General features: G+C 35.7%; 1 protein-coding gene across 2 annotated transcripts; it reads right to left on the bottom strand.

The window, feature by feature from the left end:
* Positions 1-2406: 2406 nt before the first annotated feature.
* Positions 2407-11848, bottom strand: LOC141399501 (uncharacterized protein CG5902). 2 transcript variants are annotated; one of them, XM_073978399.1, is made up of 4 exons: positions 11534-11848; positions 3559-3958; positions 3171-3487; positions 2407-3116 (listed from the first exon to the last, which is right to left on the bottom strand). In XM_073978399.1, exons 2-4 carry the CDS (start codon positions 3825-3827, stop codon positions 2932-2934), a joined length of 771 nt encoding a protein of 256 aa, XP_073834500.1. In that variant the 5' UTR covers positions 3828-3958; positions 11534-11848; the 3' UTR covers positions 2407-2931. The 2 variants fall into 2 exon arrangements, with proteins under 2 accessions (XP_073834500.1, XP_073834501.1); XM_073978400.1 differs by having other exon boundaries at positions 11448-11828.
* Positions 11849-25940: the final 14092 nt, after the last annotated feature.

Genomic DNA, 25940 nt, shown 5'->3' with positions numbered 1-25940 from the left:
GAAAAATTGTTATCGTAGTAAAAATAAGTAGATTCTTGCAGTTTCTGGAACAGACCAAAGTTGTTAGAACTGTCGTCGTGATGTTGTCTTACATTTCCTGCATATCAAACAACTAAAACTTCTAAACAATTGATATTATATGAAGTCCCAACCATCGAGCTAAAAATAGAATCGGACTGCACACATTGCTCTTTTAAAAGTTCCCTTGTGTGTTCTAAATCTGACATAGAATGAAATCAATCAAATCTCGCTTCTTGGAATTTGAAAAAAAAGTCCGAAACGAAAAGGAACAAGAATCTGAAAATAAAGAAGAAACTACTTTTGGAAAGAAACAATTAAAAATAAATTAATTAAGCATAAATAGTATTTTCCATAAAAAGTCTCTCCTCCCCGTTCGTTACATTTTGTTCTTAGAGATCCCTAAAGCAAGCCGGGTTGTAGATCCCTACATATTTCCGTCACTAAACAAAAGAGTATAAATTACCAAAATGTTGTTATAAAATAACAAAATTATAAAATAAAAGTAATTTACGAAATAAAAATACTTAAAGGAGTGGATTTGGAGTCCATGTTGAAATCTGAACTGGTGATGGGAAGATAATTGAAAAACCTTTTGTAAGATGAAAGAATATCAGTTGCGGAGAACGGAGGAAGTAATCTTTTGCGTTGCAACGGTGGTGATTACATTGCAATTTTGGATGTAAACTTTTGAAAAACTAAACTGATAAATTAATTGTAGCTATTTCATGAATTCGTTTGAATTAATAAAGAGTTTTGTTTTTCATGAAAACCATATTTCAATACAGCATTTCCATTTTCCAAACAAGACATGAAAATTTCATGCCAAGGGGTTGGTGAAAATGACATGCCAAAGCATTGGTTAAAATGACATGTCAAAGCATGGGTGAAAATGACGTGTCAAAGCATTGGTGAAAATGACATGTCAAATCATTGGTGGAAATGACATGCCAAAGCATTGGTGGAAATGACATGTCAACGCATTGGTTAAAATGACATGCTTAGGATCCAGAAAAGAACGTCATCTTTTGGGGTCCATGCTCATATCAAATTCATCGATGAAGATGCTAAAAAGATGACATGCTAGATCACTTGCACCCATGATTGAATGTCATCTTTGGCATCGAACATTTTGCTGGGTTACGAAAGAATTTGTTACAAATTCCCGGTCCACATTAGCGCGAATTTCATTAAAAAGATTCATGAAATTAGGCCACAACAGAAATTTCATGATTTTACTCTACTATGTCCTGGTCCACACTAGCGTAAATTTCATTAAAAAATTTCATGAAATTAGGCGTTCTTAGTCCCGGGCCACACTAAAAGTAATTTCACTAAAATTTTGACATGAAAGTAAAAGAAAATGTAAAATAAAACGGTCTGTTTGTTTCAGACGAATATTGGAACAAAGCAAAATTTCAGAACACATGAAACCGAGTACACTAGTTTCTTGAAATTATGCATTTTTCCCAAAAAATGCAAAGTTTCATGTCAAAATTTCATTGAAATTACTCTAGTGTGGCCCGGGACTTAATTCGATTTCCCCACTACAGCAATTTTATGATTTTACTCTACTATGGAAGTCGATCTAGAGACGCATAATTTCATGCAATTTTTTCAATGAAATCACTCTAGTATGGACCGGGACTATGGAAGAACACGATCTAGAAACACATAATTTCATTAAATTTTTTAATTGCGAACATTTTTGCGGTAATTCACGAGACGGAAATTCTTAATGGTGTGGAGTTGGGTCTATGTCGAAAGCTGAACTACTGATGGGAGGGCAACATAAAAAACATTTTCGCTGATGAAGCAAAACCAGTGGCGGTTGTATAAACTGCAGAGTAGAAGGAGGAAGTAGATTCTTTAATTAATTTAATTAATCGAGCTATATGACCTAGGGAGTTTAAATTGACAATTTGATATCTAAGTCCGACACACGCATCAACCGCTATGCGACGATCGTTTCGTTAACATCCTCAGGCATATTAGGTGTTGTTGTTGCTAGACAATTTTCGTCATTTGGAGCTCCTATTTATACATCCAAGATTTCAAATTTGCATTTGTGAATTTCAAATTGAAGCTTTTTATTTCCAAAGACGACTCATTTGTCCGCCTTCCATTCTAGAAATCAAGGATGTAGATTCAGTTTCAATTAAAATTAATGGAAACATTTTTATCATTTGTGTTTATATAATAAAGTACCTAATATTCATGTTTTTCATGTACATATGTATGTATTTACATGTTTTTCGTATATTTCGCAATGGCTTGCATTTTTATTGCATCTTTGGATTCAAAATGAAGTGCGTCCTAGCTGCGTGCTGGGAACCAAAATTAACAATAACAATTACTCACCTTTTCAAAGCCATGTTTGCATTCCAATTTTATATTATCAATAATTTTTATTAAGTGTATTAGATTTCTTAGGGACAACAATTTATATACGCATAAATGAAGAAATCCAGGAAACTGTTAATTATTACTCGCTATTCGAAATAAAACACATCCATTAACGAAAAGTACGACAATTGTAGATAGTCTTGCTTTACACCAGTCAATTATAATTGGTGAAATTATCATTTATTATAGGAGGTAAGGGGAGTGGAAACAGCTAATCACTCAAAAGCTCTCCAACCGACAAACAGGAAATTGTGTCAATTACAATTGGCTAATGTAAGTCAAAACATTGAAAATTTGTCAATTTCTTTTCGTCTGTACAACATATTATTTTTGCTTTGCTATTTGAATAGAAGTTAAGAGTTCAATTATTAATAAATGTGGTATCTTATATTTCCTATTATTATAATCATTCAATGCCTTTACGGCTAGAGAATCCACGTTGAAATCAAATCAAATTTATACGACTTTTCTTTTCGTCGATTTATTCCAATAGTATTTCGGTTGCTGTTAGCATTGCACTTTACAGTATTGTCCTCGACGTTCTATAACTTCACGATATTCTTTATAATTCATTTGAATTTCCTGAGAGCGGTAGCGGGTAAGCTTAATTGATTTACGGGTTTCTGGTGTAATGGCAGCCCGATAACCCCCTTTCCTGAGGAGAGAATCTATTGTTTGTATTTGATCCCAACCTAAAAGTAAAACGTATTAAATGGTAGTTTAGTGCATATCAATGTATTATATACCTTGTTCCGTAGCTACTTGTGGCAGGTATGTAGCAGTTCGTTTGCACCCACGTTCGTTAATAAACTCTATGCGTATCCCATGAACTCCTAGTGACCAATCTAAATGACCATTAGCTTCTTCGAAATTTTGCAAAATAGATACTGAAACTGTCAGTTTGGGTAGTTCTTCTCGTGAGATCGGAGCAAATCTAGAATCTTTCAGTGCGCTTGTCAAGGCATATTCTCGCAACCCTGAATGTAGATGCATTGCACTAAATGTTCCTATACAACCACGTAGTCGCTTGTCGCGACCCGTCTTCCAAGTTACAAATAGAGGACTAAAGAAAATCATTTAATTTAAAATAATGGAATTACACGTGTCTGTACTTTACTTGAAGGATATACTTACTAAGCGTCGTTAGTAAATGGAGGTGTGCCTGGTCCCTCGATGTTATTCAACTCACAATCTAGTACTTGGAAGCAAAATAAGCACATATCCGGCACAGCCACATTAGCTAGAGGTTTTAAATTATAACCATTTGTCAACCGGACAATTCCTTGGTTATGCTGATTGTTAAACTCATTTTTAGTATCACCATTGGAGTAATGTTGATTAGTCCCGCTGCCAGATCCTCCCATGTTATATGAATTGTGATTATGATAATGGTTATTGGACATTTTCACAAGGTATTGCTATTCTTCCGCACTTTTTTTAACAATATTTCAAAAACAACGTTTAAATTTTCCTACGTTTTTATGTCAACGTATTCTAACTATAAATGAATGGCAGTGTAAAGAGTATAGGCGTACTGAAATTAGATGAAACATAATCATGTATTACAGAAACAATTACTTAAATGCCTTATAATTGGTCTTTTCCAGAACCTGCATGAATCTGCTAAATACGTCTGTATCTCTCTGGAACATAGCAAATACTTTGAACGATTATTTTCATTACTGACATTCACTTTTAAACTATGATATATGAATTGCGCAATACGCAATTAATAAGGTAATAAACTAACATTGAGAGAAACTAGCCTAACCCTGCGTTTACAAAGACAATAGCAAAAATACAAACCTTTTTCACAAATACATGCTCTGTTCCAGAACCTGCAAGAAGCTACTATTTTTTACTACGATAACATTTTTTCCTTTATGTTATAGGAAAAAATTTTAAAAATTAGCAGATTCTTGCAGTACTGGAACAGACCAACATTTATACATTTTTAAATATGTGTAGAGAAAAGTATGAATGTATTGGTGAAAATGGTTTGTAATTTTGCTATTTTCTTGCCAATACTGTCTGTGTGTAAACGCCTAGTAAAAGCTAATTTAATAAATCTCTATCGGGGTAGCCGGCCCTCGGCCGGGATTTTAAGACATTCACTTATGGACAGAGCCGAACACCGGTCACGCGATAGAATTTATTTTTAAAAAGTACACGTCTTCGTGAATGGGTTATTTGTTTCCCCATTAAATTAATTGTTTTAACATCTCATGTTACCATCGGCTGTGCTGATACGGCTATGTACCTATTATTTCTACCGTGGTATGTTTCATTTGTAAAATCAGTAGCGCAAATCTTTAACTCATTTTTCGAGTTACCGACAGAACTAAAACGCAAAATTATGAATGAAAAGTTCAAATAAGAATTGACAACACTCTTGCTATCGGTAGAATTTTACGACTACTTTTTACTGGTCACCAACTTACCGAAGAATATCGTTAACTACCGAAATTATAAGCATTTTAATTTCTGTAATAAACATTTTCGGTAAGTGAACAACCAAAATAAAGCTGTCTTATGGATAATTTTCAAATATAATTTTGCGTTTTAATTTTACCGATTCCACATTTTTATGTGGTTGTTGTATTCAACGCGTCACTCACGGACCGTATAAGGCCCCTGCACATACGGTCCGTTGAGTGTCGCGTTACAACAACCACATGAAAACTTCGATAACTCTTATGGCCCGGCACATAAGGCGCGTTGAGCGTTGCGTTACAACAACCACATGAAAACTTCAAGAACTAACTTGGAATCACTTACACATTTTTCATGTGGTTGTTGTTTTCAACGCGCAACGCGTCACGCAACGGACCGTATGTATTTGCATTACACATTTATTACACATTACACATTTATTACACTACACTATTTAGTTTGCTGTCAAATACATTCTTGTGACATAAAATACAAAGGAAATCAAATCACAATAATGAACAATCTGTAGGCCTTGGTTATCGTAGTACAAAAATAGTAGATTCTTGCAGGTTCTGAAACAGAGCAGTAATTATGCAATTGATTGAATATTTGAAATGAAAAATATTTGATTTATAAAATTTTGCATTTGACATTTATTTCCTTTATAAAAGTTTCACATTTTCATAGAACAAGAATTGAGCCCCAGTTCACAACTTTTGCCAATTTTACCATTTTTAAAAGTAAAGGAACAGACCATATACTATGGAAATATCGCAATAAATAAGGCCCATACCTATACGAGGGCAGTTCGAAAACTTCTTAGCCTAGCACAAAAAGCGCGGTATAAACAGAAAAAGTTAAGTGTTTTGGAAACTTCCATCTCTGTTATGAACACATGTTAAATTTTGTTTCGATCTGACAACTCCTTCATATAGAAACAGGTGTTCAAAAAAGACGCATCCGCAATTTTTTTACAATGGAAAAATTAGAAATGCGTGCTGTCATTAAATATTTACATAAAAAAGGTTTATCGGGACAAGAAATTCATAATGATATGGTGAATGTGTTAGGTGAAAGTGCTCCTTCATATGCAACAGTAAACAATTGGGTTGCTGAATTTATACGTGGTCGTACAAGCATTGAAGATGAACCACGTAGTGGACGTCCAACAACAGCAACAACAACAGAAATTGTAGCCAAAGTGCATGATGGGCATCTCAAATGATCGAGTCCATTTAATTTTGCATGAAGAACTACAGATGAAAAAGCTTTCTGCAAGATGGGTGCCGCATTTGTTAACAGTCGATCAAAAACGCATAAGAATGAACATTTCTCAAGCTTGTTTGGATCGTTTTAAGCGAAATAAAATGGATTTTAAGCGTCGTTTCATAACTGTTGATGAGACATGGATCCACCACTATACTCCAGAGACAAAAGAACAATCCAAACAATGGACGGAAGCTTGACCACCCACCTAATTCTCCTGATTTAGCTCCCAGTGACTTTTCCTTGTTCCCAAATCTAAAAAAAAAATCCTTGCTGGCAAGCGTTTTACCTCAAATGAAGATGCAATTACAGTTGTAAACCACTATTTTTAAGACCTTGAGAAAAACTATTTTATTCAAGGGATAATAGAATTGCTAGAAAAGCGTTGGACTAAGTGTATTGAAGTTGATTAGATTACATTGAAAAATAAAAATATTTTTGAAAAACTATTCTCTTTCATTGATAGGCTAAGAAGTTTCCGAACCACCCTCGTATAAGTCCGTATACCCAGGGCCATGGTAGAACAAGAAAAGGTAGCAGCAATACCCAGCTGGCTGAACTGGGTTGTAGTGTTAGTGTCAAATTTCATATGACATTTTATACATTCATTTCTATTGCGATGTACATTAGGGACATATATTTTTTGAGAAAAAAATATATCATTCGGAAAAAACCATTTCCCAGAAAGACTTCTTCATATCAATGGTATGTAACCTCCTCCAAGTTCGAACGATAAGCCGCGCAGTAAATCACCGCTTGTAGAGGCGATACAACGTTTGTTAATATGTGAGGTATTTTGTTAAAATTTAAAAAAATAAAGCCCTAATAAACATGTGCTTCTTTGATTTCTAAAACAAAACATTGAAACAGCTTCTCCTTTTTCTATGAATTTCCAGCGACCCCAAACTTTTCTGCAAGAATTCTACTTTCTGCGAGAATATATGCATTTAGTGGAATGATGTGGAAACATAAAAATTGAAAATGTAACGAATTTTCATTCATGTTTTCCAAAATATTCAATTAAATTCCAATAATTTATAGACATTTCCTTGTTTTGTTTACAAATACAACTGGCAGTAACGTTACAAACAAAAACAAATTCCTTTGTGGTTGTTGTTGGAGTTGTATTTGTTGTAGTATTAACTTTACCTTGTATTTGTTCTACCATGACCCAGGGCGTAGAACACATGTATTCTTATGAGAACTACCGAAATACGTCGAGCGTATTTTATTTCAAGTTGAACAAATTCAACTATGACAGAACGTTTTGTATGCATGTACAGTTTGGCAAGTAATTGCTTTTAATCTAAGAAAACGAACACTTTTCATGCATTAATTAGGGAAAAATGATAAAAAGTTGTGATAGAAATGTCGGGTTTTTTGCAAAAATTAGTTATTCGAATTGTTTAAGACCAGATTAAATGAATAAATAAAAAATTAGCACACGTAGTTCAACTATAGTAACCAAAACTAATAATTAACATGTTATACAAGGTGGCAAACAAATGTTTTCAAAATGTAATGAAGGTTTCAAAATACCCATTTTTTGGGAAATACCATGGCACAATTACCCAGGTAGTGGCATCGTAAAATTTTGAAATGTTATGTCAAAACTTTCTTTATGTTGTTGGGTAAATTACAACGAAAATAATTTTTTTATAAAGGGATTTGACTTTTCATATTCGATCAGCTGGTATGATACCACTACCTGGTAGTTCTGCCATGGGAAATACTTAAAAATCATGACATTATCGGGCATGTTCTGGAATTCAACGTGTATCCAGTTCACATCACACATGCACTTCACCTGTGAAAGCAATTGTTGTTCTGTATTTCACGTGAAAAGAGCTTTCATATTTCACGAAAGAACTTTGGAAAGCTTTATTACAGCTTTCAAACTTTATCATTAACAATGAAAAAATAGGTGTGTACGATAACTTTCCCAGCAAGAATTAGTCAGTTCCAGCAACCTCTCTCAGTGAATTTTACTCTCTCAAGCAAGAAAAATTGCAGAAAGTTATCGAACAGCATTTTGCAAAAACTCGCACGAAAGTCAGCTGTTTCCGAAAATGTATGAAATTTGATTTTGTTTCTTTTGATATTTTAAACCAAACGGAACAAAAACATACATTTTAAAATTGCATTTTACTTATTTAATGCTTTAATCCTATCCACAATCTAAAAAATGTGCAATTGTGAAATTTTGTTGGTCAAAAATGTTAACATTTCGAGTTGTTTACATTGAACAGGTGACTAAAAGTCAGCTGATCAGACTTGCAAGTTTTTGCGGGACAAATTTTCCCAGCAAAAATTTGCAAGTTCTCAGTCACAAAACTCTCCAAAAATCTCTCCAAACTCGCTCTCTTTTGCTGGATAATTTTGTTATCGAACAGCATTCAGTAAAAATTTGTACAAATTATTGGGTTATCGTACACACCTAATATCAGTCTGTGTTGGCGCATCAACGAATACACATGCGTGTGTGGGTATGTACGCTTTGTTCTTTTTGATTGTTTACGAAACAGACGTAAACAAAGAAACGAACTTCTACAAGAGCGCGTAAATGTTGAATTTGGTACTTTAAGAAAAAATACATTTTTTAGCCTTATTTTGTTAAGAAAATTAAATATTTTTTTTTATATGCTAATAGAAAACACATTAAAGTTTAGTCCTATGCAGTTTGTTGTAGAAAAGTCCAATTAGTTTCTTTAAAAAATAAGGATTCACTCAGCTCTCGCCATCAAAATTACAGTGTGAGGAATACACTCCAACTAGGTGTGAAGTGTGTTGCAGAACAGCTTTAGGTGTGTTTGATACACGTGAGGTGCAGAGGTGAATGCCAGAACATTCCCCTATATGACTTTTATTTTTAATAATGATTAACTACTATCAAGTGTTAACAATATTAGGTATATAATATCCCTACTAAGAGGGTTATCATACCAGATCTTATTACATGTAAACAATGTCCTATGGGTCTCAAACCGGGAATATCAGAAAACTAAGGCGTTTTATGAGTTTTTTTAGTTCACCAGGGTGGACTGCCATCAATTACAATAAATGTTGCCTACAGAATAACTTGATGAGGAGGGTTGCCAGATCGACTAAAAAAGTACCAGGTCTTATTAACAGTAAACGGGACCACCTAGGCCCACAACCACGGCCTACAAGTGGTTTATTTAACTCTAAATTAATTAATGGATAAGAATATGTCATGAAACAGTCGAAAATATCACATTTGGAGACTAATATGCCTTAGGAATGTGTGGGGCACAGATTTCTACAATTTTCAGAAATGCTTACTACGACCTACTGGAGACATTTCCTGTACTCTGAAGTAATACTGTTGTATAATTTTCTAAGTGACGGGGAAATAATGCTACAGTATTGCCATAGTATATACCATGAATGCAAAAAAAAAAAAATAATCAGAGAATTTCTCAATCTGGCTGTTAATAGTTAAAATCGGATGTCTATTAGGGTTATGACTTTTTGACATTTTTCCTCAAAAATGATTTCCTGTAGCAGGGATGAATGAACTTTTGCCTATTAATAACTATGCTATCGTTTATTCCATTGAAATATAAAAAAAGTTCACGCACAAATCGATTTTAAAAAAATATATGAAACGAAAAAAAATTTTTTTCAAAAAATTATTTTTTGTTGCGCGAATGAATAAATATAAGCCTACTAATAACTATAATAACATTTATTTCATACAAATTTTAAAAAAGTCGCGAAAAAAGTAGCTTTGAAAAAAATTTTAATTTTTTGTTTTTTGTTAAAAAATTATATATTTGAATAAAAGCGTTTACGACATTTTTACGATTCTCAGAATTACAGAAAATAGTGAGAAAAAAATTTTATGTAATTTTAATTATCTCATGTGGCTCTAAAGTTTATTTTCAATTACATATATGTACATATATCTGCTTTCAGTGACTTCAAAAAATTGTCCATAATTTTGATAAATTCAAATTTTAAAATCATTTTGTGCGTGAGGTTTTTTCACCGAATCACCTTATAATTAAGATGATACAGGGATATGAGGTTGTAAAAAAGTCATAACCCTATTATTCATTTAACCTGGTCTTAAAAAATTCGACTAACTAATTTTTGCAAAAAACCCGACATTTTTATAACAACTTTTTGTCATTTTTCAATTACTAGCCAAATTGTATGTGTGTGTTTTGTATTTTGAAAACAATAGCCCAACAAAACCTGAAATACAATTCATTGCAAAGGAAAAGGCTTAACTCCAGTTTAGTAAAAACTCTCCGATTTTCTTGAAATTTTTTGCAGTGGTAGATATTGTTGCGCTGATCACGGGAATATAACATTTTCTTGGGGGACGGACCCGGTTATTTGACCCGAAAGTCCGGGTACCCGATACCCGCTAGACCCGGTTGTACTGAACCGATAAAATGATAAAGAAAATGTGGGTTATTTTTATCGGTTCAGAAGTTATAGCAAAAATTTCGATTTTTGGACCCGGGTTTTTCCATAAAACCCTCAAAAAGTATGGGTGCTCAACTAATTTATACCATGTTATAGGTAGCTCATACTTTAACCTTTCCAAAATGGTGCTAATTGTTGTTATATCTTCTTTGGATCCAGAGATAATGACCTTATAATCTTCATATCCCGGTTCTAATGGGTTCATTTCTTTAGAATATGATCAAGTTTTGAAATGAATTTTAGAAAAACGTTACTTTGATACTTAGAAAAAGTATCGAATTTTGAAAAACTTGGATCGTGTAGCCGTTGTTGGACATACCCCAGAGGAGAAAATCTCAAGCCCCGGCCGAAGGCCGTCTACATTGAAAAAGTGTCGAATACCCCAGAGTGGAAAATTTTAAGGCAGAAGAATTTTATCACTGGATGCAATGGTTCTAAGGTCAATATCTCTGGATCCAGAGAAGATATTACAACATATATCACCATTTTGGAAAGGTTAAAGCTATAATATGACAATTTAATTTAGCACCCATAATGGGCCACTTTTCGACTTTTTGAGGCTTTACAAAGCTTTGTAAGAAGATTTTATATTCCCGTAATCAGCGCAAAAATACCTACCTCTGAAAAATTTTAAAAAAATCGGAGAGTTTTCACTAGACTAGTGTTGCTCCTTTTGGACTCAACGTATTTGGGTAATATGAGCGTCCATATTAGTGATCGTTGTTGTGGTAGAAAGGTGAAATATTTGTGTACTTCCAGTCGTTAATTAGGTATAGCAGTAATAATACCAAGTATTGCCCTATTAGATTGTTGACATGGCAACCCTGTCCCAATAGTGAAAAATTAATAAATCGTCAGTAACTTACATCCAAAATTAAAATTGGCTACCACAGGGAATGAAACCAGCAGTACAGATTTTAAAAACTGCTTAAAGAGTAGTTTTTTGGTGTACCTTCATTAAAATAATTTGCTTCCTTTGCCTTTCCCACAGGTTCACACACGATTTTTCGGTCAAACACTAGCCTTGTCCAAATTACTTCTTTGTTTAACTTCAACACTTAAAGAAGTTGACACCATCCTCGCGGGACGAACCAATCAGCTCATAAGCTTTAAATTTATTTAAAAAATTGCTTGAAAGACTCAATTTATACTACAGGATATAGGAAGATGTCTCCAATCCAATCCTTTTTCCTTTGTTAATGAAACTGAAACAAACTAGGGATACGTAAGCCGATTTTCTATTAATCGATGTTAGTAATAAAATGACAAAGTCGTTATCGACTATGGGCTGTGCCAAAATCGGTTATTTCTAATCGACTTTCGATTTCTTCCATATATGTATTTATTATGCCGTGTTCATACTAGAGCAGCTATGAACAAAGCAGTACTCTAGCGTCGATTCATGGCACAAATACTACAGTCACACATATTAGCTTTGTTCCTTTACTTTTTTAATGGTAAGAGTGGTAAAATAGAAAAGTGTCAATATTACTCAAAATTGCTCTCTCATGAACATTTTTACCAGAAAATTAAAGGAACGGAAAATGGTAGATCTAGCAGCAATGTCAAAAAGAAACATAAAAAAATTAATTTTCGTCTTTTGTTTCACAGTTTTTAATTTAGTTTTGTCAGCGTTCGACTTTTTCTTCTGTTTTTCGTCCATTTTCTTCTTCATTGTGAAATAATCGTCAAACAAAAGTCAAAAATTCAGTTCTGCCATTTTTTACCTGTAGAAATTTGTCTGGTAGCCTGTGGTAGAAGAGAAAGCCATTTTCGTTCTCTCTCCTCCCTCACTCTCTTAAAAATTGCTTCCAGTTTTGCCACTTTTCGGGGTTAAGGAACGATTTGCAGGTTAAAAATGGTAACCTCAGGTAAGTAAAGGAACACAGCTATTATTTTGTGCATCATTGTACTAGAGCTAGCAAACCATCGACATTAGATATTTTCGATATAATATTTTAAAATATCGATAGCAATAGTTGGAGATGAAAAGGCGGAAATGTCAATGCTTTTCTTGACAGTTTGCACAAGTAGTTCACAGAAGGAGACTCCACTTCACTTTCTCAAAATGTTTAATTTCACGAGGTCTTCGCGAAATCGTCAAATTCGTATCCCACAGCTATCATCTTCTCTAGAACGATGTTTTCATGTACGTGTTGCTCGGGTTTATAATTCATTACCACAGCCCTTAAAAACTTTTAATCTTTCATCAATTTTATTTTGGAAAAGATAGAGTATTTTATTTCAAATTACTCTTAGTTTTGCCCAATTATATATATTTTTTTTGCCCAATTATATATATTTTTATTGCTCATATTTGCATTGTAATGATAAACTTATACATTCATATATCAAAACGTATTTTTTTATTGGAGTAGTTCAAATTCCATTAACTGTGTTATATGTGTGAAACTGAGCATGCACTTTATTGTTGTCGTATTTGAAATCAGGTGGTAGGCAGGCACGACTTATTTAATTTGCTCCGGCTCCATTCAGGGGGCATACTGATTCACTAACAAAAAAAATTGTGTCACACATCAAAGAAACCATGATCATAATATTCAGGTAGATATATATATAGCTGTTGTTGTTTCCAATGTCGTTGGTACCTAAGGGTGTAGTCTAGGTACCCAATCGCCCTCCCTTTGGATTTTGTAAAATCCCCTTATGAGTTCACATTCACTATGTGAACTCCCACTAATTCCAGTTGGCTAAACCTCCTTCTTATTTACATTACCTTAAAGTGAAACCTATTCGAACATCTTCATGTTCATTATTTCACACTATTTTTCATTTCAATTTGATTCATTTATTTAAATGCACTAGATATAGTACATCGACCTTATAACTACTCAGTCATATGTTGTAATCATATATATCATAATTCTAATAATTCTTCAGAATTCAATAAGCAATTAAAATTCAAAAATATTTATATGTATTCCCTTTGTAGGGTGAATCAAAATATATACGACTATATTACTTGGCTTTGAAATTGAATTTCAAAAAAAGAAAAAAAATGGATGTATATCCCAAAATACTGTAGTGCTAATTCGCACTCAATCACTAATTTTACTTTTATCACACCTATCGAGCTCAATCGGTTGACTGTAGTTTCAGAAATATAAAATATTACACTCTGAAACAATTTTGTTTTAATACCGAAAATTGTTGCTGAAGTGTAATGGGATAAACATTTACAATTTGGTCCAAACTAGAATATAGTCTGGATTTGTAGTAAGTACGATGATGAGGGAATAGGGTGACAATTTTGGGAGTTAAAGGTTGTGTATCGGGTAATAAATTTAGGGAAAAAAAATAAAATTTGAATAAAAATTTAAATTATGTATAATCTGTAGTATGATATAGATTAATATAATAATCCCGATACTAATAATTCACAATAACTAACCGTGAGAACACACGTGCAAAAATCCCGAGAATTCACTAAAATTTTAATCCGAACGAGAGTTTTGATAACCGGTCGATTAGGCCAAAAATTTCGTATGCAAAGGAGTAAATACTTTGCCAACTTTTAACATTCAAATATTTGTATTTAATCGGACTCTCTTTAACATCACAAATTACCACATGTACTAAGGTACCGTTATTACTTAAGGGTAGAAACAAATGGAACCCGCAGGGAATGTTGCACGTGGGCTATCTGACTCTTATGAACAAACACTTATATTACTTATTAAAATATGCGGCAATAGTTTTGATTTCACGGGCAAAATTAATTTTTTAATATCGGCTGACCGTCGATTTAATGATAAAAACTAGGTCTCGATACCCCTCGGTCTGTGACTGAGAGATATGAGAACCTAACACACGTGGGTGTTCACCTAGGCAGCCGTACTGTACTCGTAAAACGACACTAACTACACTCGGATTAATTAAGTCTTGACATTTCGGACCTCGATCGCGGCATATACTGGTTCACGCCTCGGTCTAACACGGATCTGGTTACTTACTGCGCTGCTCTTATGTTTCACTTAGGCTTACTGCGAACTATCTGTACTGCCAAACTGTACCCGTGATGAAGGAACTGATCTGGGTTGGTTTGCATATGATGATGTTATGGTGACATACGCAGGTGGAGTTGAAGTGGTTATGGGGTGAATGACGGAACTAATAGATGATGGTAGTATGGAGCGGTGGGGCTGTGTGGTGATGCTGCCCTGGTGGAATTTGTTAAGTGTCCTGTTAGCTAGGTGGTGGTGCGGTTCCTCACGGTGGTAACAGTAGCTGACGCAGCAAATTTTCCAATAAAAATTTGTAGCTTGTTGCATTAAAATTGTGTGCAATTAAATAACGTCGCACATTTAATTGCTTAATAAGAATCACACATCCTTTTGCCCGTACAGAAATTCGCACACCAAAAGAATATTCCAATTGGGAAACAGCTTGAAGGCACTTGTCAGGTAACGGTACAGATACCGCGTGTTTTATGGTACAGCCCCACACAGTTGCAGAAAGTTCCAGAGAAATCTGTAAAATCGCAAATAAAATTCTTTGGATTTTGTTCCAAACAATTTTCACCGCCAAAACTAACTCACCCTTTGTAAAATATCATCAACAGCAAGGCCTCACAATTAATTCCCAATTGGAATTAACATGCAGATTTTCAGCAATGAAATTATTGCGCAATAATGCACCGCTCTACTTTGTTGCAAACTTTTATCTCAATATTAAAATTGAGATGTTGTCGCTGCCGGTAATTGTTAAAAATGAAATGGAATATGTATTCGGCGGCATTCAGTTTGACGTTTGTGGTCGGGCGTTGCCACTCCGGCAAAAAAAGAAAACGAAAGTGATCAAAGCGGAACAAACGATAGTTGGTGTGGCCACCCTCAATGCGATCCTCATAGTACGTTTACATTTAAGAAATCTAAGGTGGCCATTATGTTAAACAAGGTTAACATAACAAACCCGAACACGTGGGCGTAGGCCTGCAGAAGCCTCACTGATTCGGGAAGTTAACCGAAGTTAGTAGAGGTGGAGAAAAACTACGACCCTGATAATAGGAGAATCAAAAACAGCATAGAAGCAAACAAAAACCGATCAATTATTTCTTAGGCACCATATGTTGAAGATCTTTCGAGTGATAGACCCCTATCTTTCTACCTTGTAGGTCTTCAACTTCATAGAGAGAAGTTCCTACCCTTCTGGCAACTCTGCACCGAACAAATTTTTGACATAACTTAGAATTAATATTGCGCGAAGCGTCACTTAGTACAAAGTTCCGTCGTAGTATTTCCTGTCCGGGTTGAACGTGATTTCGCGAGATCGGGTATTGTATCGTGTAGCTGACTTTTCATAACAATCGTGAATTTTTGATTTAATCGTGTCCCGTACTATTTGCAAAACATCGTGTTTCGGAACCAATTCAACTATGCCGTCCTCTAAAACGCCTAATTTACGTGCCAACTCGTATTCACTCGCGTGCGTAATCATATGAGTGCCAAAAAGTGAAAAATATGGCGAACAGCCAAGTGAAGTGTGCATGGTGGATCTCAAAGAGCATTCGATTGCGGATAAATATCGATCCCAATCTTTTTGATCCTCCGAAACATACGATCGAATCGCCGCGATAATGGTCCGATTGACCCTCTCGGACGCATTCGCTTGAGGCGCGTAGACCGCGTTTCGGATCGGGGTGCAACCATATTTGTTTAAAAACGACATGAACTCTGAAGACACAAACTGTTTTCCATTATCGGAATGGATCAATTGAGGCACGCCGAATTTGTGGAAAACTTCAGATTCTAAAAACTTTATGACATTTTTCGAATTGGCTTTCGCGAGTGGTTTTAGAAGTACGTATTTTGTTAAATGGTCCAAAACGATGAGAATATATGCATTACCTAGTGTAGATCTCGGAAATGGCCCAAGAAAATCTATAAAAATCTTTTGCCATGGTCTATCAGTGATAGTTTCTTTACCCATCTTGGCTCTTAATATTTTATTTGGGGCTTTAGTCTGCCTACAAACGATACAACCATTGATAACATCACGAATCTGTTTGGCCATTTTGGGCCAATAAAAATATTGCCTAAGAGCTGCTAAAGTTCGTCCAATGCCGCAATGACTTTTTACTGAAGACGCGTGGGTATTCTCTATAAGTGCTTGTGTTAAACCTGAGGGAACCCAGAGTTTCCATACAAAGTTCTCGTGAACTGGTGTTCCATCTGAAGGAACTGTTTTCTTATAAACGAAACCGTCGGAAATTTTCAAGTCCGGAAGACTCTCGTTGTTCTCTTTAACCATTTCTACTAGCTGTGTGTATTCCTCGCTTCTAAAATCAGGCGACTCTAAGTCTATCAACGGCTTTTCATCGGCAAACATGTTTATTTCATCAGCATGCAATCGGGATAAAGTGTCGGCGACAATGTTTTGGGATCCTTTGCGATGCTGTATATCGAAATTGAAAGCTTGGAGTTTGAGGCTCCACCTTGCCAATCGACCGCTGAGGTCCTTCTGCCCCATTAACCACTTCAAAGCACTATGGTCCGTTACTACCGTGAAAGGCATCAGTTCTATAAAGGGTCGGAATTTCTTTATAGCACTGATAACGGCCAAGCACTCCCGCTCAGTGACGCTGTAGTTCCGTTCAGCCTTGGTCAACTGAGCGGAATGAAAGGCAATGGGACGTTCCAGACCTGCAGCGTCTAATTGGTACAAGACCGCACCAATGCCGAGGTTGGAGGCGTCACATTGGACGTAAAACCGTTTGTCGAAAACCGGATGACTAAGAACGGGGCTAGTAGTCAGGGCTAGCTTGAGTTTATTAAAAGCTTCTATGGCGGTAGCGTCAAAAGAGAACGCCTTGCCCTTCTTCAGAGTGTTTGTGATTGGAGCTGTTATTTCTGCGTAATTTCTAATGAAGCGCCTAAACCACGATGCCATACCGAGGAATCGGCGGACATCACGAGTGCTCTTCGGGATAGCAATATCAGTAATGGAATTGATTTTCGTCGGGTCTGGCTTAAGCTTTCCTTCACCCACGATGTATCCCAAGTATCTCAGTTCGCGACGACAGAATTTCGATTTGCTCAAGTTTATGGTCAGGTTCGCCCCAGACAATAGTTCACCTACCTTGCGAAGAAGTACGATATGCGAATCGAAATCGGGTGAGACCACCAATAAGTCGTCAAGGTATACGAAGACTTTGTTCTTCAGTTCCGGTGAGATCACTTTATCCATTAACCGACATAACCGTTGGGCTGCGTTGCATAACCCGAACGGCATGACGGTGAATTGATAATGTGGTCTCCCCGGTACAGTGAACGCAGTCTTCGGACGGCTTTCTATCGCCAGGGGAACCTGCCAGAACGCATCCTTGAGATCGATACTAGAGATAAAGTATGTATCCTGAAGTCTACCAAGCAAAGCATCGATAAATGGCAAGGGGTACGCGTCTTTAACGGTGACCTCATTAAGCTTGCGCGCATCTAAACATAACCTGTTCTTCTCCCCTCTACGAACTAAAGTAACTGGGGAATTCCAGGGGCTGGTGCTGACTTCTATTACGCCTAAGCTTAACATCCTGTCTAGTTCCTGGTATATTAAAGACTCTACAGCGGGTGACACCGGGTAATGGCGCTGCTTAACAGGAACCGCATTGCCCGTATCGATAATGTGTTCTTCAATGCTTGTCTTCCCAAGACCGTACTTCCCGAAATCCCTGAAACTTTCTTTGGCTTTCTCAAGGGCTTCAATTTGGTCTGGAGACAATATGTGCATACCCGAATCGACATTATTATGAAGCTCAATACTACTGATAAGTTTGGGTGCTATATGGAATGTTTTCCAAAAATCAACGCCGCAGTACATCGCGTTTTCTAAACCAGGGATCAGATAAACGTCCATGGTATTTGTTTGGCCATCATAAGACAGTTCAACTCTAACTTTGCCTTTACAATGAATACGTTGGCCGCTAGCTGTACCGACGCTGCATTTAAAAACCGGTGTAACATTCAATTCCAAACGTTCAATGAGGGAAAAACAATCCTTACCTAGACAGGTGACGGTGGCACCGCTATCAAACAAAGCTAATACGGACATACCATTCACTAAGACTTCTCGAAAAGGACGAGGGTCTTTTGATTTAAAATCAGAAAAAGTGCAAGAAGAAACTGAATTTCTCATAAGGCGTCTCAATTTATAACGTTCACGAGCTTTAAGGATTCGTTTGGACGCGAAAACATCTGATTTACAAGAAATTTCAGAGTTGAAAATACGCTCCCTAGTCTTCAGATAATTCGCCATGCGAATATGAAAAGGCAAGGTCAAATCAGGTTTGGTTTTGACTAAGTCATTGGAAAGTCTGGGTATTACTCTACATGGATCAGAAAGAAATGGATCTGTAGAAGTGGAGACATCAGTAGAGGCTAGTCAATCCACAGTCTGAGTAGCTATGGATTCTGATTTAGAAGGATTAGAAGGACGACTAACTTGTTTGCATTGGTTGCATTGTGGAGTAGTAACCCCTGGAGATCCACAGCGGAAACAAAATACTGACCGATGAGAACTAGTACAATTCTTAAAAACGTGGCCATTGCTACCGCAATTCCAACAGCGTGAATTCTCATTTTTGGAAACACTATTTGCCTTTGGCCGAAGCCTCAGCTCTTCAACATCATGTGTTAAATCATCAGAATCATTAATTTCATTAATCATTCGAGGGGGTTGTCCTGTCCTAAATCTCATCGACGACTCCCTTTCAAGAAACTCTTCAGCTTTTCTAACTTCATTTCGGAATTGTTCAACAGAATAAAAAGTGCCACTAAATGTTAAATGGGCAAGTCTGGGTTTCAATCCCGCTTTGAGGATGTCTATAACTTCAAAATCTTTCAAAGGTTCCCTTAATTGAGTACGCAGATTATTTATAGCGTCTATATATTGTGTAGCAGACTCATCTCTCCCCTGCTTCCTGTCCATAATCTGCCTCATTACATCAAGATTTGATTGAAAACGCTGGAATTCCCTAACTATACACAGCTTTAACATCTCCCAGTTCAAATTTGGATATTGACGGATCAGATCCCAGTACCACTGACAAGGACGGCCTTCCAATAAATGATGAAATTCATCAACCAATTCTTGTTCTGGGCAGCCATAACTATTCCGAAGTCTTTCTACTCGAAAGATAAAATCTTCAACATTCGGTGTCTTTGGGGTAGCATCAAACTTAATGCCCCACTTACTGAGATATGGATACCTGGGCCTACTAAAATCTTCCCTATTTCGATTTGGAACTTCCTGGTTTCTACCACCCGATCCGGCATGTCTGGTATCGGTTTGTAGTGGTGGCAAATCATGAGGCCAATCAATGCTTTGAGAATGTGGTTCTTGTCTGTTAATAGGATTACTTGGAGGAACAGAAGATTGAGAAAAAGCAGCTTGAACTGCAGCAGCAACCGCTTTCTGCATTTCCTTTTTCATGGTTTCAACCATTGATGCTTGGGTGGCCTCTAAGGCGGACTGAACTACCTCAAGAACTCCTGTGCTACTAAGCCTGTCTACCTGATCTTCATCATTGCCACGAATAGTCAAAGGACTAAAAGAAGGTCTAGTAATTGTGCTTGGTGGCTCATTTACTTGCGAAAGAGTAGGTGGACTTGCAAATTCGTTTGGTGTAGGCAGATCATTGCCATCAGCGCTAGCTGGGATGCCCGATTCGGTACCTGTTTCTGTTCCAGCAGCTTCTCCCACTGCTTGACTTGTCGACCTAGTCATAATGCCGTAAGTTTTTGGCTTAGCACCCGTAGCAGGCTGCATGTTGTTCAAATCAAAACCAAATCTCAACAAAAAAAATATTGAAGAACTTTCCAAAAATGTACTTTTATTACTCAGTACAACAATAAATATCAATAAAAAGCTCAAGAAACAATTTCCAAGAAAATATGACTTTTCAAATGATCAACAGGTTATTCAAAAGGTAGGTATGATACCATATATTCAAAAGAGAAATAAAGATATAGATATGTATCGCCGAGATAGTCAAAGTCCAATAGTGAAATTTTAATACACAACAAAACTCGATCAGACTACTGAATGGTTACAACGGGTCTGGTACTTCAAAAAGAATCGAATCTAAAATCAATAAATCATGAAAAGTTTCTCAAAAGCAAAAAAAACTCAAAAATCCTGTAAAACAGAATAAATTGAGACAATAGATTATCTAGGCTGTGGTAGATCAGGGTAAAAGTTTGCAAGTCCGGGTAAAATCAATTCGAATAATATTCGAATCAGAAAAAGAAAGGTCTTAGCTGGTGAAGAAAAAAAAAATAGGACTTCGATAGGCTCTTCAGTCCTCTTCGCCTACCCCTATTGTTCTATGAGGTAGACTGTCAAACGTAGGAGTGATTGTTGTCAGTTAGAATTTCCTCAAAAAGTTACTCGAGGCCTCTTCAGTGTATTTTTAGATAAGCATAGAACGGCTTTCTAAAAATACACTGAGAAATCGCCAACCAGACAACAATCAGTCCTACGGAAAATGCTCCAACTCAAGGTTGAGCGCTGCCGTCCGAAGGCTCTCCAGACTAACCGCCCCTACAACCTTAAGGTACTTCAGTAGACCTCGAGCCTAACTGAAGACCAGTCTTCGGGTACAGTTAGTCCAGTTCTGTGTACACCCTGTGTGTACGTGAAAACAAACAAAAATATACTACTACTTAAAGCCTGTATATTTTAAGAGAAAGAACTAACAGTCAGTAGTTTGAGCCTATCAAACACCTCCTGCCGTCTTTTAATAGAAATAAAAAAACAACAAATGTCTTGAGGGCGACGACCCTATGCCTCACGCAATCGGAAATAGAATGGTAACTACCACGGAAAATGTAAGCAAAGTGAATAGTAATTAACTATCACAAAGTTTTGAGAAAAAAACTGACTAAAACTGATGAACCACAGATCCAAACTAACGATCGGAAAAAATTTTCAAAACATCCCACGACGAAACTCTATAATCAAATCTCAAACCAGAAACAGGAAAAAAAAAAATTGCCAAAAGAAACTCTTAAGTCCTTATCAGTGCAGGTGCCAGATAAAAATGAAAAGTGCTAAGTTTTTAGATGCCAACAATACGACAATTTTGAAGAAAATCTGTATGCAATCACTAATGAATACAGCAGGCAGCAGTAACATGTATCAGTTAAAATTATAATTTTGCCAACGAAAAAAAAAATTAATAATTGTCTATAGCCGGACCTTCTCTCTCAAAAGCTTCAAATCGAAATCATATAAGCTGTGAGCTTTTTGAAAAAAAAACTAAATTTCCTAAAATGCTTCGTTCCTCACAAAAACAAAAATATAAAGTATATAGATATTCGTGTATATTTACCTGATACACGAATATCTATATACTAAATAAGTAAATAAGTTCCGGTTTTAGCCAACATAAAAAAACAACATTGAAAATTACACAACATTACGCTATAATACTAATAATTCCTAAATTCTTCCTGTGTAGGAATTCTATAACTTTTATCGATTCAAAAGTTGTTAAAATTTCTTTTGTTGTTGTAACAACTACAAAACAAACAAAAGAAATTGTTGTAACACAAACAATGAGCGAAGTTGTTAAAAGTTAGAGAATAGGCCTACTAAATCTGAAAAACCCATAAAAATATCTTTGAATAAGTGACACAAAAGAGAGCATATCGGGTATCGCTAATTGCGTGTTAATCATAAAGGTATCAACAACGAATGACTATATACCGTCAATGTCTATAATTGAAACGAAGAATTTCCAAATATATTACTGCAAAATAGATTTTGTAATAAAACAATAAATCTATGACAAGTAATATAACTTTCTATACGTTGTAGTTCCAGAAAGATTATAAAATCTATTAACTTTTCTGAATCGCTATTGGGTATCATCATAGACATCACACCCAAGACGAAACGAAAAAAAAAAAAAAAATAAATTGAAATCCTTCGGGAGTGTACCAGGTTGAACCTGGCCTGCACGTTGGGGCGCCATTTTGTTATATGTGTGAAACTGAGCATGCACTTTATTGTTGTCGTATTTGAAATCAGGTGGTAGGCAGGCACGACTTATTTAATTTGCTCCGGCTCCATTCAGGGGGCATACTGATTCACTAACAAAAAAAATTGTGTCACACATCAAAGAAACCATGATCATAATATTCAGGTAGATATATATATAGCTGTTGTTGTTTCCAATGTCGTTGGTACCTAAGGGTGTAGTCTAGGTACCCAATCGCCCTCCCTTTGGATTTTGTAAAATCCCCTTATGAGTTCACATTCACTATGTGAACTCCCACTAATTCCAGTTGGCTAAACCTCCTTCTTATTTACATTACCTTAAAGTGAAACCTATTCGAACATCTTCATGTTCATTATTTCACACTATTTTTCATTTCAATTTGATTCATTTATTTAAATGCACTAGATATAGTACATCGACCTTATAACTACTCAGTCATATGTTGTAATCATATATATCATAATTCTAATAATTCTTCAGAATTCAATAAGCAATTAAAATTCAAAAATATTTATATGTATTCCCTTTGTAGGGTGAATCAAAATATATACGACTATATTACTTGGCTTTGAAATTGAATTTCAAAAAAAGAAAAAAAATGGATGTATATCCCAAAATACTGTAGTGCTAATTCGCACTCAATCACTAATTTTACTTTTATCACACCTATCGAGCTCAATCGGTTGACTGTAGTTTCAGAAATATAAAATATTACACTCTGAAACAATTTTGTTTTAATACCGAAAATTGTTGCTGAAGTGTAATGGGATAAACATTTACAATTTGGTCCAAACTAGAATATAGTCTGGATTTGTAGTAAGTACGATGATGAGGGAATAGGGTGACAATTTTGGGAGTTAAAGGTTGTGTATCGGGTAATAAATTTAGGGAAAAAAAATAAAATTTGAATAAAAATTTAAATTATGTATAATCTGTAGTATGATATAGATTAATATAATAATCCCGATACTAATAATTCACAATAACTAACCGTGAGAACACACGTGCAAAAATCCCGAGAATTCACTAAAATTTTAATCCGAACGAGAGTTTTGATAACCGGTCGATTAGGCCAAAAAATTTCGTATGCAAAGGAGTAAATACTTTGCCAACTTTTAACATTCAAATATTTGTATTTAATCGGACTCTCTTTAACATCACAAATTACCACATGTACTAAGGTACCGTTATTACTTAAGGGTAGAAACAAATGGAACCCGCAGGGAATGTTGCACGTGGGCTATCTGACTCTTATGAACAAACACTTATATTACTTATTAAAATATGCGGCAATAGTTTTGATTTCACGGGCAAAATTAATTTTTTAATATCGGCTGACCGTCGATTTAATGATAAAAACTAGGTCTCGATACCCCTCGGTCTGTGACTGAGAGATATGAGAACCTAACACACGTGGGTGTTCACCTAGGCAGCCGTACTGTACTCGTAAAACGACACTAACTACACTCGGATTAATTAAGTCTTGACATTTCGGACCTCGATCGCGGCATATACTGGTTCACGCCTCGGTCTAACACGGATCTGGTTACTTACTGCGCTGCTCTTATGTTTCACTTAGGCTTACTGCGAACTATCTGTACTGCCAAACTGTACCCGTGATGAAGGAACTGATCTGGGTTGGTTTGCATATGATGATGTTATGGTGACATACGCAGGTGGAGTTGAAGTGGTTATGGGGTGAATGACGGAACTAATAGATGATGGTAGTATGGAGCGGTGGGGCTGTGTGGTGATGCTGCCCTGGTGGAATTTGTTAAGTGTCCTGTTAGCTAGGTGGTGGTGCGGTTCCTCACGGTGGTAACAGTAGCTGACGCAGCAAATTTTCCAATAAAAATTTGTAGCTTGTTGCATTAAAATTGTGTGCAATTAAATAACGTCGCACATTTAATTGCTTAATAAGAATCACACATCCTTTTGCCCGTACAGAAATTCGCACACCAAAAGAATATTCCAATTGGGAAACAGCTTGAAGGCACTTGTCAGGTAACGGTACAGATACCGCGTGTTTTATGGTACAGCCCCACACAGTTGCAGAAAGTTCCAGAGAAATCTGTAAAATCGCAAATAAAATTCTTTGGATTTTGTTCCAAACAATTTTCACCGCCAAAACTAACTCACCCTTTGTAAAATATCATCAACAGCAAGGCCTCACAATTAATTCCCAATTGGAATTAACATGCAGATTTTCAGCAATGAAATTATTGCGCAATAATGCACCGCTCTACTTTGTTGCAAACTTTTATCTCAATATTAAAATTGAGATGTTGTCGCTGCCGGTAATTGTTAAAAATGAAATGGAATATGTATTCGGCGGCATTCAGTTTGACGTTTGTGGTCGGGCGTTGCCACTCCGGCAAAAAAAGAAAACGAAAGTGATCAAAGCGGAACAAACGATAGTTGGTGTGGCCACCCTCAATGCGATCCTCATAGTACGTTTACATTTAAGAAATCTAAGGTGGCCATTATGTTAAACAAGGTTAACATAACAACTGTTTTCCTTTTTATATTGAATATTGTTCTGGAGTAGTCACAACTCAATAAAAAATTTTTTTTTAATAAGATTTTTTTTTATAACTTATATATTTTACTATTTTAATACAATCAATTCTTATATCTTGTATGTTTTGTTTGGAGTGGTTGACCATCCCTCCCACTCCTTGCTGGAGTAGTTTTAATTCATGCATTTAAATCAAACGTTTTCTGTAAGGAGATACAAATATATATGTTTTTTTTTACCCTTTATTATGATGAGTATTTTATTTTGATTGGAGTAGTATAACAGCCTTACTTTAAGTCATGCAATTTATTATTTTAAATTCAAATGAAGTATACAGCCCTAAGGTTGAAAAACTGGGCATTATAAAATGGAAAATAAATTGAAAAAAATTGAAAATGTAATGGAGAATAGACAATTTCTTTTATTTTATAAAAATATTAAAAAAATACATTTTACTTTGCCGAAAAATGTGTACGTGTAACTACGGACTTACTTTCTCACACACACAAAACCGAAAAACAGCGAAATTTCTATATATTTCAATGAATTTTATGTTGGGGGTTTTTGTCCCGAAATATCGATAGGCAAAACTATCTATCGATATTTAATTTTTAAAAAAATATTCGATTTTATCGATAGTGCCATCGATTTTTTACCAGCTCTATTAGAGCTGGCAAACCATCGATATTCCCAACATTAGATATTTTCGATATAATCTTTTAAAATATCGAAAGCTATCGATATTATCGTTAAGTTGTCATCGCCATTAATTTGGAGATGAAAATGACGGAAATGTCAATGATTTTCTTGAAATTATGCAAA

The sequence above is a fragment of the Musca autumnalis genome, unplaced genomic scaffold (genome assembly GCF_047663935.1).
Source record: "Musca autumnalis isolate F117 unplaced genomic scaffold, ASM4766393v1 scaffold_3, whole genome shotgun sequence".
In the NCBI taxonomy this organism is placed as follows: Eukaryota; Metazoa; Arthropoda; class Insecta; order Diptera; family Muscidae; genus Musca; species Musca autumnalis.
The sequence above is the reverse complement of the archived record's forward strand: the minus strand, read 5'-3'. Positions and strand labels throughout refer to the sequence as shown.